This window comes from Aythya marila (assembly GCF_965140915.1).
Source record: "Aythya marila genome assembly, chromosome: 18".
In the NCBI taxonomy this organism is placed as follows: domain Eukaryota; kingdom Metazoa; phylum Chordata; class Aves; order Anseriformes; family Anatidae; genus Aythya; species Aythya marila.
Window position 1 is genome coordinate 11,065,744 of NC_139059.1, and position 20,302 is coordinate 11,086,045.

At 38.7% G+C, this 20,302-nt stretch overlaps 1 protein-coding gene across 1 annotated transcript in view; it reads left to right on the top strand.

Moving 5' to 3' along the window:
* The window catches only part of MYH10 (myosin heavy chain 10), a 103,256-nt gene that overhangs the window by 75,059 nt on the left and 7,895 nt on the right, over window positions 1–20,302 (top strand). Inside the window, exons 16-34 of the mRNA XM_082775166.1 lie at window positions 2,717–2,910; window positions 3,313–3,434; window positions 3,762–3,831; window positions 3,931–4,091; window positions 4,708–4,816; window positions 4,899–5,030; window positions 5,983–6,189; window positions 7,518–7,655; window positions 8,273–8,396; window positions 10,546–10,717; window positions 11,459–11,671; window positions 11,781–11,925; window positions 13,293–13,499; window positions 14,559–14,663; window positions 15,700–15,852; window positions 16,770–17,018; window positions 17,597–17,809; window positions 18,344–18,556; window positions 19,914–20,075. Coding sequence (XP_082631292.1) covers window positions 2,717–2,910; window positions 3,313–3,434; window positions 3,762–3,831; window positions 3,931–4,091; window positions 4,708–4,816; window positions 4,899–5,030; window positions 5,983–6,189; window positions 7,518–7,655; window positions 8,273–8,396; window positions 10,546–10,717; window positions 11,459–11,671; window positions 11,781–11,925; window positions 13,293–13,499; window positions 14,559–14,663; window positions 15,700–15,852; window positions 16,770–17,018; window positions 17,597–17,809; window positions 18,344–18,556; window positions 19,914–20,075 — 3,089 coding nt within the window. The remainder of the gene's footprint in view (window positions 1–2,716; window positions 2,911–3,312; window positions 3,435–3,761; window positions 3,832–3,930; window positions 4,092–4,707; window positions 4,817–4,898; window positions 5,031–5,982; window positions 6,190–7,517; window positions 7,656–8,272; window positions 8,397–10,545; window positions 10,718–11,458; window positions 11,672–11,780; window positions 11,926–13,292; window positions 13,500–14,558; window positions 14,664–15,699; window positions 15,853–16,769; window positions 17,019–17,596; window positions 17,810–18,343; window positions 18,557–19,913; window positions 20,076–20,302) is intronic.

Sequence of the window (20,302 nt, forward strand, 5' to 3'; positions counted from 1 at the left end):
AATGAAAGTGGTTTGATCCAAATATTCAAAACCTGCTTCCACAGATAATTGAAATATGCATGGAATATGTTGTGGCCTAATGGCCTTTGTAGCACAGTTAAGTCTGCTTGCAATTGATAAACCTGTTCTGTATACTAACTGAAGTGTCTTGTGTGTCTGCTCTTCTGTCTTTCTGTTTTTGCTGTTTCTCTGCCTTAGAGATTCAGAATATTCAGAGAGCCTGTTTCTATGACAATATTACTGGTCTTCATGATCCACCAGGTGAATGGATATAAAAACCATAGGCCTCCTAAAGGCAGGGCTGTTGTATCTACAGGAAAACCATTTTTGCTCGTAGGCTTGCATGAACTTTTTCATTTCATGCTAAATTTAGGTATACCTCCACAAGGCAAATGTTCTGAGTGCATACCTATTCAGTTGCTGCTGCATACATATAGCATCTATATTATGCATTGCATTTAAGCATTGCAGATGAAAAGGTTTGTTGCTTCCTAGTTCCAGAATTGCTTCTTAAATGATAATTCTGGTAGCTCTAAGTATTTGAGACAATGCATAAGCTTTATAACACTATCAAGCTTCTTTCTGCAGTCCAACATTGACAAAACTCTGGATATTTTAGAATGTAGGTATGGTTTTTGAGAAGGGGAGGTGAAGAATCTATGAAAACTATCAGAAATGCTGCAGTCTTGTTAGTGGAGTATATAAAATAAATTTCTCCTTGACTTATCAGAGTCGTTCTATTTAAAAACATGTTTAATATTTCCCCTTGTAGAAATTGCATGCTTTTATTAAGGTATTAAAATTAAACCACTTACTTAGGTATTTTGAAGAAGCTTTAGATATTTTTATCCAACCTCTTCATCCTCCCCTTCTTCCTCTCCAAGTTTTGAAATGTGTGTGTGAAGCTTGTGCCTTCAACCTTTGCAATTTTTACTTGAAACCTGCTATTCTCGATATACTACATACTTCAGGCTGCAAGTGCTGTTTACTTAAAAATAATAATAATAATAATTACTGAGTGTGAGTTCAGAAGTTTTAGCCAATAGGTAATTTCATTCATGCTGTTCAGTGACTGCTCTTAACCTACAGGGAAGACATATGAACTTTAATATTGATTATTTCGATATAAATAACCTTAATATAGTTGGAGGACAGAGGGGAGCAAAAGACAAGACACACAAATCAAAATCGATTTATTCACAACATTGTAAAACTGTACGCGGTCTTAGAGATGCCAGATGCCAAAACAGAATGATGTCCAGTCGTTAGTGGTGTCCGTTGGGTATGTGCTGTTACATTCATCTTCTGTAAGATGAATTTCTATCCCCCTTCTTCTGTAGAACTCAATTAAAAAAACTATAGCTTCTGTAAACTTCCAGTAATTTCTATCCCCCTTCTTCTGTAGAACTCAATTCTGCTCCAAAATAAATATTTGGGATATGCACTTATGAACAACTTGCTACAGACTTATTCTTCTAACTCTAATAAGCCACATAGATTCTTGCATTTAAAACTGTGTGTGGAGGATCTGGGCTCTGCTCTGTACTACATGAGACTTGCAAGTGGTTATTCAAACTTGTTGCCCTGTATTTTTCTGCTTTTAATCTTCCTGTTTTGTATAGACTTTTGAAAGCCATGTGAGTACAAGTATGAAATAAAATACTGACACTTTCTGATTCTTTATATACAAAACTAATTCTGGTAGCGTTTCCCTTTGCTTTGATGTAATTGAATGTGAAGATAACATTACAAAAACAAATTACATATAATCTCTTGATTTCATGGAGAACCAATGCATGCTGTGTATTTATTCAGTACTAAGAAGTACCAGCTATTATTAAGATGTAAGCCACCTTATTCCATGTTTAAGCAAGCTGTTTAAATAACTGTTGACATGCATGTGGAATCACAGTCTTGTTCATGTTTTTGGCGTAAAGGTCTTAATGATGACAGTCAGATTTGGAATGCGTGCTTCTAAAGAAGAAGCCAGGGAGATCCTTACCCAAAATGTTTCAAAATTAAACAAAACCTTTCTCTATTCTGATGCTTTGTGGCAGCTTTGAAGTGCATGGGTGTGCAGTTTTCCTGTTTTGAAAACCCTCTTTTGGTGAAGGGGAAATCTCCACAGATTTATATACAACTTGAAAGAATTATTCAAAATCTCTGACTTGCAAAAGTCGGGCAAATACTTTTTCCCCTCTTGTCAATGAAATAATACTATTTCCAACTCTTCTGTAAATCATTGTCCTCAAACAAATTTGAGCATTCAGTAAAACTCATACTTCACCTATATGATTGTCATAAGTGACTCTTCATTTTAAACAAATATGAACAGATAACTAATTCCAAATGTTCAACTCAAATATTTCATATTGTAAGAATACGAAGAATTGCCAGTTTCAAGGCAACTGTCTTTCTTAAAAGTTTACTTAAAGAAAATGGCTTTACTGGTCATGTAGAACTGCAAGTAAAGAGCTAGATATTTTAGTAGGTTCCTACTAAAGCTACACTACTCTGCTGTTTAAGTTTGTGGCTTCTGGTTCCACTGCTTCTGCACAGTGTCCCTAGTACCTGCTGACTGCCTTGCCTACTGATGGCATCTTCTGTCATTTGTTCCACAAAGCTTTTGCTGCTGCACTATTGCTCTTCTTTCTGTGCATCTTTATACCAGACAAATATTAAGGTTCACTTATTTACTTTCTCTTGTCCTTCCCAGTGGATCGTATTGTCGGTCTGGATCAGGTCACTGGAATAACAGAGACTGCTTTTGGCTCTGCATACAAGACCAAGAAGGGCATGTTTCGTACTGTTGGGCAACTGTACAAAGAGTCTCTCACCAAGCTGATGGCAACGCTCCGAAACACTAATCCCAATTTTGTTCGCTGCATCATTCCAAACCATGAAAAGAGGGTATGTGCTACAGACTACTCCCTGAATTCTTTCTCCTTATTAATAAGAATATTTATGTGCACTTTAAATTATGCATGCTGTCTGGGTATTCACTTTGAAATTCGAAGGCAGGTGTTGCAAAGCTTTCACACAGACCAATATACTTTGTGCTACCTGATCTAGTAGTTGCTTTGGGTAACTTGATCTAGTGGAAGGTCTCCCTGCCTATGGCAGCAGGGTTGGAACTAGGTGGTCCTTAATGTCCTGTCTAGCCCAAACCATTCTATGAATGTCTTCTCAGTATTCCCAAGCGCACCCTGGATTTAGACAGTTGATTTTGTAGAGAGTATCTTGAAAAATTTAAACTGCAATTTTTCATGATTGCAAATTAAAAATTTAAAAATCATGTTTTTGTTTGTCCAGGCTGGAAAATTGGATCCACACCTAGTTCTAGATCAGCTTCGTTGCAATGGTGTTTTGGAAGGAATAAGGATTTGTCGACAAGGATTTCCAAACAGGATAGTCTTCCAGGAATTTAGACAGAGGTAACAATGTGCATAGTCTCTTGAGGTTTTTATTTTTGAGGTGAAGTTTCTTGTTAAGTTATTGGAAGAAAAAAAAACCAACAACAAACACAAGTAGAACAAAATCCATATCAGTGTGTGATGTCTTGAGGGGGTTTGAACTCAAAGCAGTTAAATGCTTAGTTTATCCAAAAGAGAATGAGGAAGGGAAAGCAACCTAAAATGGACTTCTGGAAAAGCTTTCTGGAGGAACTTCTTAGTCATGCACTTGGTGGTAATACCTGTATGGGTTTATAAAAATAAAGATTACTGGTAAATATAAAGACTTTTTTTTTATTTGACTTTAAGGTATGAGATCCTTACTCCCAATGCAATTCCAAAAGGTTTTATGGATGGTAAGCAAGCCTGTGAGCGAATGGTAAGTATTTATGCCTAAATATTGTTAAAACACTGAAAAGTTAAAACAAAAAATGTCCTTTTCTTGACGTAAAAGCCATATACTTGTCTATCCATGTAGATCAGAGCCTTAGAGCTGGACCCCAACTTATACAGAATTGGACAGAGCAAGATATTTTTCCGAGCTGGTGTCTTGGCACACTTAGAAGAAGAACGAGATCTGAAGATCACAGACATTATCATCTTCTTCCAGGCAGTCTGCAGAGGATACCTGGCTAGAAAGTATGTGTGCTTTTATGACTGGATCTGCTTTTGATTACAAGTCTCTTTGATAGGTAGCTAGGCTTCAAAACTTCTATCTAAGGACAGACTTTTCTTAAGAAAGTATGTTGCCTGAAATATTGTAGTTGTGTCCAAGGGAAAGTGGTAAGTCTCCACCTACTAATTCTAATAAGACTTTGTACCTTCATTCCATAACAATATCTGCTTTTCTAGGTCTTGGCTTTATGACACATGGAGCAGTTTACTTCAATATAGCTAATGATTGCAAAAAATCTCTCCTGCTCCATCATAAGTTCTCAGAAGTACTCTGGAAAACTGTTTTTTGAAACAAAGGGGGGCGGTTCACTGTCTAATCCATCCTGATTTTTATCAATTTGAGGAAAAAGTCTTAACAAATAGCATTGGTAAAATGGAATCCAGCTCTTGCCTATCCCCTTTTCTTAAGGAGTTAAGTGATTGACTTATGATTAAGTCAATATAGTCATTAAAACTTTAAATAAATAAATAATGGTCTGCAAGTGCTCTAGAGTTGGGTAACCTTCGTAAAAAAAATCAAAAACACAGATGCGTGCATAGCTGTTCTTAACATGAAATGTTTTGCTCTTTCTGTCTTCAGGGCCTTTGCAAAGAAACAGCAGCAACTGAGTGCACTGAAAATCCTGCAGAGGAATTGTGCTGCATATTTAAAGCTTAGGCACTGGCAGTGGTGGAGAGTCTTCACAAAGGTTTGTTATATTCTGTTATTTTCTTTGACTTTTGTAAATAGGTCAATCCGATTTCTCACTTGTTCATTTCAAAATTTTGCAGGTGAAGCCCCTTCTTCAGGTGACTCGTCAAGAAGAAGAACTTCAAGCCAAAGATGAAGAACTAATGAAAGTGAAAGAAAAACAGACAAAAGTAGAAGCAGAACTTGAGGAAATGGAAAGGAAACATCAACAGGTTTGTGCTGCAAATCAACTTTTTAATATGTGAAATGTGTTGCACTATGTCCTGTGTTGAGGGAGGTGTGTAGGAGAGGCCTCTGATCAAAATACTGTTTTTGTCAGATGAGTTAACTGCCTTCACGCTTGGCTAAAAACAGGAAAATAAAAGTTGAGCATTCCTTCAGGAACGTGGAGATACTGTAGTAAAGGAAAAAGAAAAAAAAGGCAAAATAATAGTTCTGTTCGCGTTCCCTGGCTTTGAAAGAACCTCAGTAGCAGCAGCATTTTACTCTTCAGTTATGCTTTCAGGGTGGGATATTTCCATGCTGTGTCATGGGGACATGGGGAAAAAATGTTGAACGGGCAAAACATAAATGAATTTATAGTAAGACTGGTACCAATTTGAAGAACAGCTGAAAATGTATCAATACAGACAGATTTGTATTTGTCACTGTGGTAGTTGAGACATGATAGAACTGTGATGGATATCTAGAATGGAAAAATTTTAATTCCTATTCTTGAGATTACACTGCGAGAGGTAATGTTTCAGTTCTGTTCCAGTGACTGCAAGAGCCAGCCTCCCTCCAGCTACCTATGACACTGCTCTGCTGCTGTGCAAGGATGAGGGATGGTTCCAGCAAACAGGCACTTCCCTCATCTTTTTGTTGCTTGTAGAACAGTGCAAGTAGGGCAGGTGCCCTGGTGGGGTCTGTTCCTTAAACTGGGCGAGGCAGTTGAGTGATTGTTGCTGTAGCTCTGTTCCTGGAGTTGGGGTCTTCTGGACTGCTGATAAAGCCCTGTGATAAGTTTCCACTTTTGGATGTGAACCAGGTAGTCTAGAATTGGAACAGAACTTAGTATTTAGAGAACTTTTTGTAGTTGTCCTATGTGTGTAGTTTCACAAGAGACTTCAAAACATCAAGCTTTCACTGCTTTACAACTTTGTACTACTTGTCTAATATTTGCAGCTTCTAGAAGAGAAAAACATTCTTGCAGAGCAGCTGCAGGCTGAGACGGAGCTCTTTGCAGAAGCTGAGGAGATGAGGGCTCGCTTGGCTGCCAAAAAACAAGAGCTGGAAGAAATTCTCCATGACTTGGAGTCCAGGGTAGAGGAGGAGGAAGAAAGAAATCAAATATTGCAGAATGAGAAAAAGAAAATGCAGGGCCATATTCAGGTATGTTTCTTGGTGTCTTGAAATGGAAAAGCATGCAAACAAAACAGTAAAAGGTAGGAAAGCTTACCACCTCCCCAGCAAGGAGGAAGTCAGTTCCTTAGCACCACATATGGAATAAAAAACAATAAATCAAATTAATTTATCTTATTGTGTTCAGTGTGTTTAGATTTCTGTGGGTTCCAAAGGTGTGAGGTTGAGGAAAGAAGAAGAAAAGCCAAAATGCACTGTTCTATCTTTTGTGTATTCAGATAGAGGACTAAGGCAGCAAGCACTTCTGAGTGGGCAGGAATCTGGAATAGCTGCATGGGTCTTACCTGCTTTCTTCAAGAGACTGATGGGATAATATCAGTTGTGGATGCCCCAGCCCTGGAGGTGTTCAAGACCAGGTTGGATGAGGCCCTGGGCATCCAAGGGTGGCATCCCTGCCCATGGCAGAGGGGGTGGAACTAGGTGATCTTTAAGGTCCCTTCTAACCCAAGCTGTTCTATGATTCTATAAGAAAACGTTTTTTGATTTAAATCCAGTGATTATCATGAAGAATATTCCTCCTTTGAATTTTCATGAAACAAATTAATCTCCTTTGAGTTGTTTTCTGTGAAGACTTCAGGTGCTTCCTTTTGAACACCTGGAGACCTTAAAATCCTTATGGGTTCAGGGGATCCATAACTTTACTATTTTTCAAAATGCTAATAGTACTTGAAGGGGAGATAAATCCCACAGCTTGTGATGACTTTTAATAAGTATTGATGAATGAAGAGAAACACAATAAATTGATACTTTTCTGCTAGTATTTAAGTATCTGTGCCAGTCTCTCTGAAATTGTTCAGCTGTAATGTTGAGCTCTAGACTACAGGAATTCAGTCTTCTGATTTCAGTGTGAGTCTCTTCCCAGACGACTGCACTGTTATACCTGAGGCCCTATTCAAATGCAGTGTGTTAGGAAGTATTTGACATAAAACCCAATCTAACTTGTTTGTCATTAGGTAGTGCTGGGTCTAATTTCCCTCTGTGGTGGATTTTTATTTTTATGTGCAAAATCAGGAAGGTGAAAGACTGTAGCGGAGTGAGTATGTATTTCCAAGACAGCATGCTTCAGCCAAATCTAAAATACAGAGTACAAAAAAAAAATTTCATGTGTGTCACATGGCCCTTAATTTCATTACCAGTTTTTTAGATTCATTTACAATATCAATAAAATAAAAGTATTTTTTTTAGTTTTATTTAGGGCAACTGGCTCTTCAAAATAAGTTTTCCACCCAGCAAAAGAATAAAATGTTGACACGTAGATAACCTGGAAAATACACACATGCACTTGCCTTTCTTCCCAGGACCTAGAGGAACAGCTTGATGAGGAGGAGGGAGCTAGACAGAAGTTGCAGCTTGAAAAAGTGACAGCTGAAGCTAAAATCAAGAAGATGGAAGAAGAGATCCTACTGTTGGAGGACCAAAATTCCAAATTTTTGAAGGTGAGACCAGTATGCATGGGTGGAGATTCTGCTCATAAGTGTTAGTAATGCAAGTGATGGTTCTCAAAACGTTTGAAGCTGCTGCTCTCTTACCATTAGAGTTCCTACGTTGAAGACTTGTGGGGTTTGAACAGGCTGAAGCTAAGAGACTTGGAGTTTTTCAGAAATGACCTTTAAAAGGGTGGCATTTGCCATGTGTTCTTAATGGTTTCATGAGTCTTCTAATCTAAGAGCTTTAAATGTTTTGTCATAGCTACAATTGTTCTTTGCTAGCCATACAGATGCTACCATTATTTTCTCTGATCTATACAGATGCTCTTGGATGACAAGTGAAAGTGACCTGGTTTTCCAAAAGTGTGCAGTAAATGCCGTACAAAAACATGCCTTAAATTCCAAATCTCTCATTCTTGGGAAAACAAATGTTCGTGTTTCTATACTGTTCAAATTGATCCCTAAGATTGATGGGTCAGTCACATGAAATAAAATGTATTAATACACTGTATATGAGACCTCTATATGGATTTCATACATTCAGTTATTCGTGCTGTTTAGAGACTCCTTGAGTCATCTTTTGGAAGTTATTCTCTACATACACCCCTGCCCTTTCTTGTAACTAGGAAAAGAAGCTGATGGAGGATCGAATTGCTGAATGTACTTCTCAGCTGGCTGAAGAAGAAGAAAAGGCCAAAAACTTGGCCAAACTCAAGAACAAACAAGAGATGATGATCACCGATCTAGAAGGTTTGTTCTTACTACATTTGCCTATTAACAACTGGGAGGTCACACCAGAGAGGATGGATCACCTGTCACAGTGTATGCAGCGTCTGTCCCAGTCTGCTAAACATACCCTTACATGTGGATACCTTAATAGCTGTTATTTGTTATCTATCTTGTCAGATACTGTGCTTTTTCAAGGCTTGTTGCATCTGGCTGCTCCATCTTACTCTTCTTTAACTTGTTTTTCAGTTTTGAGATTGTTTTAGTTAGATGCATTCTGAAATTCATGATGTTAAAGTCAAACATCTGCCTTGTGGAATTGCTACAGTTTTCTAAATAACATACTAGGCAAATATATTTCTGAAATAGTGTTACTAGCCAAAACATACTAGAAGCCTAAGCAAATCTGAATTGTTTTGTTAATGTTTTGTGTATCAAAAATAGTTTAATTTCTCTGTCTGTTTGTTCTGGATTATTTAGCTATGTTGTCACAGGCTAAACCTGCCCTATATGTAACCCTTCTTGATTAAAAAAAAAAAAATTGAACATAGCTATTACACAATGTGAAGAAACTGCCAAGTCAAAGCTGTAAAATATAAGGCAAAATTGCTCTTTGTGTCCTAATTTGGAAATAGTTTTTAACTAACTTTATTATGGCATGGCTTACTACATCTTTTAAAACGGTTGTGCTTATGGGAAGCATAGCAAAGCTTAATTTTCTGTTATAAGTAAGTATTGAACTAATAGGGATAGTAGAGGATTGATGTGCCTTTTCTTTAAAAATCATTCGGAGACCATAAGGTGAGCATAAGTAAAGCTTGTTAACTGGAAAAAAGTGCTTGAGTAGTTGTTTGCTCAAATCAAGATTAATGTTTTTGAAGATATTTGACAGATGGGTTTGGTTATGGTGCCATTCCAAGACATATTTTGGATGACCAAAAAAATGGAAATTAAAGCTTAACTATAAGGCATGCAATTCATTGGCTAGTGAAACACTGTAGGATAATATTTACTGTTGGAGATGGTTCAAGAAGCCCTTAAGCTTTCTCTGCTAGGGTCTTGGCGCTGTTAGGCACTGAAATTTGGACCAAAAAATAATTCAGTTTACTGTGAACTTTCTCAGTTACAAAACTGGGTCTTGTGACAATGTTCTATCTAAAGCTCCTGAGAACTGTAATGTGAAAACAGAAGGGAAAGTGCAATTTTTTTTGGTCAAGAATTGTTTAGAGAGACTATTAATCTTTTTTTTCTGGAAAATCCTAAATTGCCTTGGGTGGCACTAAGAGGTGGTTCTTGAGCATGGCTCTCTTTCTGTATAGAATATGAGGTCTTAATCCAGGATGTAAAAGAAATGTGTACACAGAAGACCCACAAAATATTGACTAAGTCTAATAATTTATGATAATATATGTAGAATTGTGTTAATACTATGCTAAGAACTAGTGATTTGGCAAAACCTTCCTGTTGCTTCAGTTTATTAACATACCTAGCCATTAGCAAACTGCTAGACAATGCAGTTAGGAACTATCTTGTTCAGACAACAGGCAGATAAACTAAATGCATTGTATTGCTATGGCACTAATCAGTGGATGTCTTTCACAAAGAAATGCCTCAGGGCAAGAGTATATCAGTTAGAAAAGCAAATTACTTAAAGGGTCACAAACCTTGCTAAATACCAATGTGATGTGACTTAATGGCACAGATGTTTCCAAAAACTGTGATTGTCCAAGTTTTCTTAAATCTGTATTATTTTCCAGTAAACCTTTTGGAGTCTTGCCTAGCCCTTCAAAAACTATGCAAACTGTAATTTTTTCCAAGCCTTAGCCGATCTTCATTTTTGAATCTGTATGTCCATTATCATCTGTCCTAACAGCTCAAGCTGTCCTTCTCTTAGATTCTATTCCTTACTTTCTGTCAAGATTAAGTTGTTTCTGTTCCCCTCAAACTTTCCTTCTCTGGAGTTGTCAACTTTTTTCTTAATTTTCTATGTCATGAAGCTCTGCTTCGTTATTTCGGTTTTCCCTGTCGGCCTTCCAGTTACAGACTGAAGAAAGAATTGACACAGTATAAACTAAACTTCCACCCTTCCTGCCACCCCATTCCCCTGCCCACGAACGGTCTGAGGGTAATTGGAGAAAAAAACAACACTGATAAATCTATGTCACTTTCCTAGAGCGCTTAAAAAAGGAGGAGAAGACCCGTCAAGAATTGGAAAAAGCTAAAAGAAAACTTGATGGTGAAACAACAGACCTACAGGACCAAATAGCTGAGCTGCAAGCCCAGATTGAAGAACTGAAGATCCAGCTGGCCAAGAAAGAAGAAGAGCTGCAGGCTGCTCTTGCTAGGTAAGGGCACCAGAGGGCTTATGACTACAGAAATGTGGTGGAAAGCTACTCTACCAGACTGCTTTTCAGTTGTATAGAACAGGGAATATTAACACAAGCCAGTTCGTATTTGTGCTAGGGCATCGGTAGCCATCCATGTGAGTGGACGTGGCAAAAAATGAATTTAGTGTTTTATCTGTGTCCTTGCTCTACAAAGCTGCAAAAAAAAAAAAAAAGTATACTTGTGAAACTAGCATTGGGTAATGCAATAACTAGCATAAGCTTTTTAGTCTCCAGAGTTCAGGCTTAAGAGAGAAAAACATGAGATTGTCAGTGAGTTGTCTTAATGGTCAGAGTATTTCCAGTGATTGGGATAAATTACCAAGACTTGTGCAGTAGCCTTTCTCTCACATAAAAAATAGAAAGGGTGTTTCTATTATATTGAATAATGATCTGTTATTTTGTAGAGAGAAAATTCTATAAACAGGGTACATTTTTGGAACAGTATTTAGTGGCATCTACAAAACTGGAATACTTGGATGTTAACTTGAAAGGTTGATGATTCTTACAGTGCATATTGAGGCACTGTGCTTGTCAAGACTTTAAGAAAACTGCTATTGTGCTGTTATTCTACCTAAAAAGTTTTACAAAGTCTTTTTTTTTTTTTCTAAACTGTCATTTGTGTATATAATTAAAGCCAGACTGTTATGAGAATAGATCTGAGGTTAAAAAATATTAACTGCTGTGCCCCCTTTTTAACAGAGGTGATGAAGAAGCAGTTCAGAAAAACAATGCACTGAAAGTGATAAGGGAGTTGCAGGCTCAAATTGCGGAACTCCAGGAGGATCTTGAATCTGAGAAGGCATCACGAAACAAGGCAGAAAAGCAGAAAAGAGATCTAAGTGAAGAGTTGGAGGCTTTAAAAACTGAACTGGAAGATACCTTGGATACCACTGCAGCACAGCAAGAGCTGAGGTAGGGTCATACACCTGTCTAAGGCACTAATAAAACTAATCTTTAATTTACCAAAGACTAAAATGTTGATTTTATTTTTATTTTTTATAATACTTGATGCTTGCTCTAGGACAAAGCGTGAGCAGGAGGTGGCTGAGCTGAAGAAAGCAATTGAAGAGGAAACCAAGAACCATGAAGCACAGATCCAGGAAATCAGGCAGAGACATGCTACTGCCTTGGAAGAGCTCTCTGAACAGCTCGAACAGGCCAAAAGAGTAAGCAGAAAATGAATTACAGAAATGTATTGTTCTGCCTCAGGATTTTACATAAGTAATGTAACTGTTCTAGTCCCTTCCACTGACATCTGCAGAGCTAAGTTGTCATTCTCTTTCCATATGTTACTGTTGTAATTGAATCAAATACATCACAGATGTAACTATTAGACACTCTTGGCATCTGTCTGAAAAGTCTTCATTAGACTTGGAAACAGTGCACCTAGAGATAAAAGTCACGTGGGAATTATCCAGCTGGCCACATGCTTATTTGATGAAAAGCAGTTCTCAGCATGAGAGAATAGCAGAATGCTTCCGAATATGGTAATTATAGCATCAGGACTGACATATAACCAAGTAAAGTGCAGGTAGTGTAATCCAGATACTCTTAACTTAGCACATGTCCTGTGAACTCCAGTAGTAGATGTCTGTGGAGTGTCTTGCCTATTTGGGCAGCTGTAATGTCTTCCCTGGTAACCAGAGCAGGTAGGAGGAGGCACCACCTTGTTACTGCACTCAGGCTACACTAGTAAGAATAATGCTGCCTGAGTGTCTTGTTCCAATACTGACAAAAAATAAATAAATCTTTAGGCAATTATAGTAATGGCTGTTCACAAATTTATTCGTGGACAATTCGTATATTGTAGTAATATTTTTATGTAGGGACTTCCTTTAAATACTGAGAAATGTAGCAGTTAATGCTGAGGAGCATTAACTTTTTCACCTGAAAATTTTTTCACCTGAAGATCTCATGCATATACTCTCTTCTTGTTCATTAAATGTCGTCAATAACAGTATGAAAAGATGGAAGAATACCCCACAATTTTAAACAAAGGTCCTCTGAGATAGTGTCAGTTTTGGTGATATAGTAGGAACGGGACTTAAAGTAATTGGCATAAGAGATATTTCAAAAGATTTTTGACAAATGTCAGAGCAGTGGTAAAAAGTGCTTTGTTATGCACTTCCAGGCTGCTATGCCTACTAAAATCAGGGCAGCTTTAGTTAATATCTTTCCCTTTATTTCTGTGAGATGAGCCATGCTGATCTGTTAATGGGCACATTCCTTCCTACTTACAGTGTTACTCCGTCATTTTACAGCACTGATGTCCCAGTTCTTGTCATGGAAGTGTCTTCTGGTGCTTGCTGATACCTGTGGTGTCTGCAGGTGGATTAATGTGCTTTAACTTGTCTTTGGCTAACATACACGGAATCTCACATGGCGACACTTTAAACACTCTGCTTGCAACGTGCCAAGCTCTTGTTTTATCTTCAAACTTGTAAACCAGATTTGCTGGACTGAATATATTTTTTAGCAGAAGACGTTATTGATGTGTAACAGTGTTGAATTTCTTTCTTTTTGTCTTTCCTAGTTCAAGGCAAATCTTGAAAAAAACAAGCAAGGCCTAGAGTCTGACAACAAGGAGTTGGCCTGTGAAGTGAAGGTATTGCAGCAGGTCAAGGCAGAGTCTGAGCATAAGAGGAAGAAGCTTGATGCTCAGGTACAAGAACTAACTGCTAAGGTCACTGAAGGTGAAAGACTGAGGGTGGAGCTGGCGGAGAAAGCTAACAAGCTGCAGGTAAGGCTTTATGAAAGTCCTAAACTGCTGAAAAATGGGCAAGAAAGTAAAAGCCTCAAATGTATACAGAAATTACTAGGAAAAATATCTTTCAAAGATGCAGTTATGTTTACGGGAGCTGGGCTTGTAGCTGCCATGGGAGGTGACCTCAGTCATGCACTTGTGTGTACTCGAGTGGTGGTGTGCATCAGAAGCAGACAGCCCAAAAACTCAGTCTTAATGTCATGGCTGTCCCACTGTGAGAATTATGTTGATTTTTAAGTATGGCTTCCCATCCTGGAGACCAAATCCTACAGGAGGTTCTGTATAGTCCCGCTGCTGATATCTAGCCTTCAGGTTTTTGGCTGGGATATAGGGTTGAGAAGATTAAGCTGAGCTCTTCCATAGTTGTGAGCAAAATGTGCTGATGATGGCCATGGATTTTGTTCTGTGCTTCAAAGTTGAGAACTTGACAGATACAGATTGTAAGGCCCATCCTTTTGGGGAAAAGGAGGAAACGAGCAAAAAGGAGCCAGGACTGACTTTTGAACTATGGCAATGAGTGCTTTAACTCAACCTAAAGCACTTCAGAAAGGGGATGGCCTAGTTCTTCTCAGAGGAAGATTTCACGCAGTCTCTCACAATATCCCATAAGTAGCATAGCCTAAAATAACAAGACTTGGCACCTGGCAGTAACCTTTGCGCTGATGCTTTAAACCCAGCTGCCACCATGATAATCCCTGAATCCATGATCCCGTAAGGTATATGGCCCTATAATTAAAGATAGCATTTAACTCTGAATGCAGGTATTGGCATGCAGATAATAGAACAACGTGCTCTGCTAAATGGCGTGCCTGCCATGTTATACTACTGAAGTTCAGGTTTGACTTCCAACTTTGTTTCTAGTCAATCTTCTATATTTTTAGCTGGTGGTATCTATCCCTCTGCTGGGATCTAATGTTGTCTTGCCATGCTTGGGATTTGTTGAGTTTTGTTTTCTGAAGCTCCAGCTCCCAATGGGATGTAGGATTTGCTGTGAGTCAGCTGCGTGGTGTTACCTTCATACTGCTTGCTTTACAGAATGAATTGGATAATGTCTCAAGTCTCCTGGAGGAAGCAGAGAAGAAAGGCATCAAGTTTGCCAAGGATGCAGCTAGTTTGGAATCGCAGCTTCAGGATACACAGGTGTGTGTGCAGTGCAGCTTGAAATTTGTTCTTAGGCTTTGTTCCTCATTGAAATGCTAACTGCATGGCAGCAAATACACTTCCATGGTTCTGAAAATCCCCTGGGTAGAATCTGTATGTCCCATTGAAGTCTAGTGAAATGTGATGTATAATGACTTTTCAGTTATGTATGGAGCCAATTATGCACAATCTAAGATTCTGTACTTGATAGACTGTAGCTTTTCAGTTTCTCTTTTATTTTTGTCTGTGGAAGATAAGTATTAAGTCAGGAAAAACCTTTTGAAGCAGAAGGTTGTAATGTAAGTAAATAAGGTCCTTGGGGTATATGAAAGGTATGAGAGACAATACTGTTGTTTACTTGCGGCTTAAGTTCTTAAAACTACCACTTTTTTATTTTATTTTAAATATTTCACCTTTATTCATGTAGTCATTGCTCAAATACACTTTTGTTATGTATAAAAATGCTGATAGTGATTCCTAGAATAGCGCTAATCGTAATTATTAGCATAGGGATCTGTGAGGAACAGGATTAGGGGTTGGGGGGAGGTTGTTATAGCTTTCATTAATTTCTGTTATGACAGAAGTTCACATTGCCAAATTACAATTATCTTTAAACTGACCTCTATGTTTATGCAATGCAGAAAACTTGGAAGCATACTACCATTGCAGGATTTACTGCTGTATTTTCTTCCTAGGGGTTTAAACAGGTACTCTGATTTGTCCTAAAGAAGATAAGTAAACTTTGAAAGTGACTTCTGTGTTCATTCATTTTTATTTTTTTTAAAGTATCATCTGTGAACTTCTAGAACGCAGTGGTATGGATTCCCTAATCAAAAATGTCTTAAGTTTGTTTGCCCAGAACAAATGAGTACTTTCTTGGAAAGCCAAACTGCAGGTGCTTTTCATAAGCATGTCTCTGTACAAAAATATCGCAAGAAAATAATTAAACATGAAACTCTTATGGAGTAATAGAAGGCGTTATTCTAAAGCCAGGATCAACCAAACTGAGTTTTGAATGTGCTTGTTCATGTAACAGGAGCTTCTCCAGGAAGAAACCCGCCAGAAACTCAACCTGAGCAGTAGGATTAGGCAGCTGGAAGAGGAGAAGAACAACCTGCAAGAGCAGCAGGAAGAGGAGGAGGAGGCCAGAAAGAACTTGGAAAAACAAATGTTAGCCTTGCAGTCGCAGGTAAGTGGTTGTAAATGGCAGGACTTCTGCAAGGCCTGTACGTTCCAGGTGAGATGGAACTGGTGCCCCAAACCTCTTGGAGAAATGTCATCTTAAGTTGCTAAGCCACTATCCAATTTGCTAAGCTGCAATCCATCATATCTGAAAAGCTGTGGTGGTCAGGTGAAGCCCCAGAGAAAGCGAACCATATCATGGGCTGCATGAAAAAGCAACATGGCCAGCAGGTTGAGGGAGGGGATTGTCTCCATCTACTCCATCATTTGGACCCCACCTGTAGAGCTGCATTCAGCTCTGGGGCTCCAGTGTAAGAAGCACGTGGACATAGAACAGGTCCAGAGGAGGGTCACGAGGATGATCAGAGAGGGCTGGAGCACGTCTCCTATGAAGAGTGAAGCTGTGCAAGAGTTGGGGTTGTTCAGCCTGGAGAAGAGAAGGCTCTGGGGAGACCTCACAGCGGTATTCCAGTGCCTAAAGAGGGCTGCAGGAAAGCTGGGGAGAGATTTTGTCAGGGAATGGATAGGACAGGGGGTGATGGCTTTAGATTAGATACAAGGAAGAGACTATTTACTCAAAGGGCAGTGAGTCCCTGGCCCAGGCTGCCCCGAGGCGCTGTGGGTGCCCCATCTCTGACAGTGCCAAGGCCAGGCTGGATGGGACTGGGGGCAGCCAGTTGTTGGTGTAGTGGAAGGTGTCCCTGCCCATGGCAGGGCAGTTGGAACTAAATGATCTTTAAAGATCTCTTTCAACTCAAGCTACTCTATGATTCTGTTACCTAAACTTCATGTTGTTTAATATGCTGCTAGTTCACAATTCTTGTGCTGCTTCTGGTTTTGTACTTTGGACCTGATGCTCTTGTTTGATGCTTTTGTTTCCTTCTCATGATGTACTAAGTATCTTTTTCTTTTGATAAACTTCAGTTAGCTGATGCTAAGAAAAAGGTAGATGATGACTTGGGAACCATAGAAGGCTTGGAGGAAAATAAGAAGAAATTACTGAAGGATATGGAATCCTTAAGCCAGCGCCTCGAAGAGAAGGCAATGGCTTATGACAAACTCGAAAAGACAAAGAACCGCCTGCAGCAAGAGCTGGATGACTTGATGGTGGATCTAGATCATCAGCGCCAGATTGTCTCTAATTTGGAGAAAAAGCAGAAGAAGTTTGATCAGGTAATCTTGTTTCCTGTCATCTTGCTACTTTGTATGAATTTTTTAAATGGCATCTTGTTTATATTTACAGTACTCATTTATGTAGTAACTATAGAAGGATCCAGCTAGAAGAGTTCTGTTACTGGTAAATTTGATGTGCGCAGTTTGGCCCTTGCTATGAGAAGGCACTTATGATTTCAGTGAGCTAAATTTCATGTTAGAGTCTTGTTAGATTAAGAAATAAGCTCTTTATATATATATATATATATATTAAAAAAAAAAAACTATATTAGGAACAAAATCTTGACTTAAAAAGCATTATTGTAATTCCTTGTGATAGACTAAGAAAGGATGTGAAGACCAAAAGATCAGAATAATGTAAAACTTACATAGTCTTGAATAGTAGCTTCCTTTCCTCATCTCATCCCAGAACAGCTTTAGTTGTTTCCTTACTAGCACTTTGATAAAGTCCTAAGAGGCCAGCAAGCTTCTGAAGGCCAGTTAAGCTTTGAGCATTAACCATTTGATTGACTAAAACACAAGGCGGAAAGGACCTGATTATAATATTTGAGATAAATTAATTTATTTCTTACGTTCAGATGCTGGCAGAAGAGAAGAATATTTCTGCCAGGTATGCAGAAGAAAGAGATCGTGCTGAAGCAGAGGCAAGGGAGAAGGAAACCAAAGCACTGTCTCTGGCTCGAGCCTTGGAAGAAGCCCTTGAAGCTAAGGAAGAATTTGAGAGACAGAACAAACAGTTGCGTGCAGATATGGAGGACTTAATGAGCTCTAAAGATGATGTGGGCAAAAATGTAAGTATTTTTCCACACCTTATTTTTGTTATATACTGCATGGGGAATAACACAGTAAAACTCTCTAATGAGAGAAGTATGTTTGACACTAAATTAGAATTTCCATTTTTTGAAGCTGATATATAACTCAAGGTACTGGAGAGGTGAATACTTAAAATATGGGGTTGGGGTAGTCATTCAGGCTTAATTACCATTATCTCTTGAAAAGATGTGAAGGATGTGCAGAGTAGAAAGTTCTGGCCAAATGACTTGTGGCACTGGAGATAGATTTAAGAGCTTATTTCACTACTACTTTTTCTTTGTCACGTAGACTGTCACACTAACTGCACAGCTCATCTGTCTAATAAATTGCATAGGTTTTTGCTGGGTTCTCTAATACAGACTTAAAAAAGCTGCTCTGCCTGTTCTGATTTGGTGTCAGACTTAGAATGCAAAGCATAGTGTACTGTGTTCATGTAATGCTTTATTTTGCTGTACTAAGTGCTTTTGTTGAGATACCTGAAGGAGAGGGTCTGATAAATGTTTGTGGCTTAGGTCCATGAGCTGGAGAAATCCAAGCGGACTTTAGAGCAACAAGTTGAAGAGATGAGAACTCAGCTTGAAGAACTGGAAGATGAACTGCAGGCCACAGAGGATGCTAAGCTTCGTTTGGAAGTGAACATGCAAGCTATGAAAGCCCAGTTTGAGAGAGATCTGCAAGCCAGAGATGAGCAGAATGAAGAGAAAAAGAGGATGCTGGTTAAACAAGTATGTCTATTTTACTGCACTTCGTAGAGGGAAGGGTGTGAGGTTCTTTTGCAAAAGCTCTGGCTTTGGTGATAACTTTCTACTAGAAAAATAAAACTATTTGCTTAAAGATCCCATCCCATAGAAGTCCCTAGCATTGATCTTCACAAATAATAAAATTGTCTTGTTGAGGACTGGCCACTGTCAACTGTTAGCCTCGGAGTCTTCTACTGAGGGACCTTGCAAGGCAAATGGTTTCTGGTGTCCTAACCAAAAGCACTCAATGTGCAAGCAGAGTCTTTGCTATTGCTGCAATACAGGTGTATTCCAAGGTCACTGGTATGTCATTTGGACTTTCAAGCCCATCCTGTTTGGTATGGAGTAACAAATCTGTGGATCCTGACATAGACTGAAGGACTGTAAGTGAACTGCTTCCTAAATAACAACACTGGAAAAGATTTCAGATTTTCCAGGCTTAAAACCTCTAGAAACATGAGGCAGATCCAAAGACTCAAGAAATGCCTTTAAAATTTCATATTTTAAGAGATGTTTCTAATTAAATTCTTCTAAAGCTTTGTAAAGTAAAACAACAGTATTTCAATATTTATCACAAGAAAACAAGAACTTAGTTACTGAAAAATTAGGAATTATCAATGTAAAGATCTTGTAGAAACAAACACAAGCGTTGGAAGGCTTTTAAAGTTTTACAGTGCAAAATTGACACTTACTGGCATAGGATGAGAACAGAAACCTTGACCTAACATGAGGAGGGAAGCTTAATTCAGGGATTAAAAGTACATTATTTCATGTTGGTAACCTGTGTAATAATGGCTTTTTGTGTAAGTCTTATTTTTGCATACGTTTGGCTTAGTTCTTGTTGACTAGCTGCTCAGCTACTTTGCTTTTCTGTTTTGTTTTGGGGAAAAAAAATAGTGTACAGAATGCTAGTAGCACTGCTGTTTCTAAGAGAATTACTTCATTTTTTTTCCTGGAGGAAAATGAGGTGATTCTACTTCTTATTTTCCTTTTAGTCGCTCAATCAGAATTAGTGACATCTGCCCCAGAGTGAAACCTAAAAGCACTGGGCAAAGAGCTGATCACTAAATAGCTAAACGGATGAAATGGGAATGCTTCAGACACTGAGTTATTGTCACAGTTCTCTCTTCTGTCAGTTCAGAGATCTGTGCTTCCAATTTGTGGATTTGTTTTTGCCATCTGCAGTGCCTTCTCCTGTAGATTACCTTCTGCATTCTCTTGGTCACTCAATCAAGTAATGCTCATTCTGCTCTACAAAAGCCTTTTGGATTTTCAGACCGTTTGCTAAGATTTCATGTTTATTCCATTCCTGGGATGGAGCCTAAGTGTCTTGATTTCACAGGTGCGAGAGTTGGAGGCAGAACTGGAAGATGAGCGCAAGCAGAGGGCTCTTGCTGTGGCAGCCAAAAAGAAAATGGAGATGGATCTGAAAGACCTGGAAGGTCAGATAGAAGCTGCAAATAAGGCTCGAGATGAAGCAATCAAACAGCTACGTAAGCTCCAGGTAAGTACAGCTAATCAACTGAGCTGCTTTGTCCCCTGGTGGCAATCTGTCAAGGGTGATGCCTTCAAACTGCAAATGTATCTAATGGAAAGCAAGAGGAGTATCTGGCTCAACTGTGCTGGCATGTGTCAGAGAGTATCTGGCCTGAATTCATCACCGGTTCAAAATTCCTCTCATCCTTTTGTTGGTAAGGAGTTAAGGTTGTCCCCGATGTATTGTTATTCAAT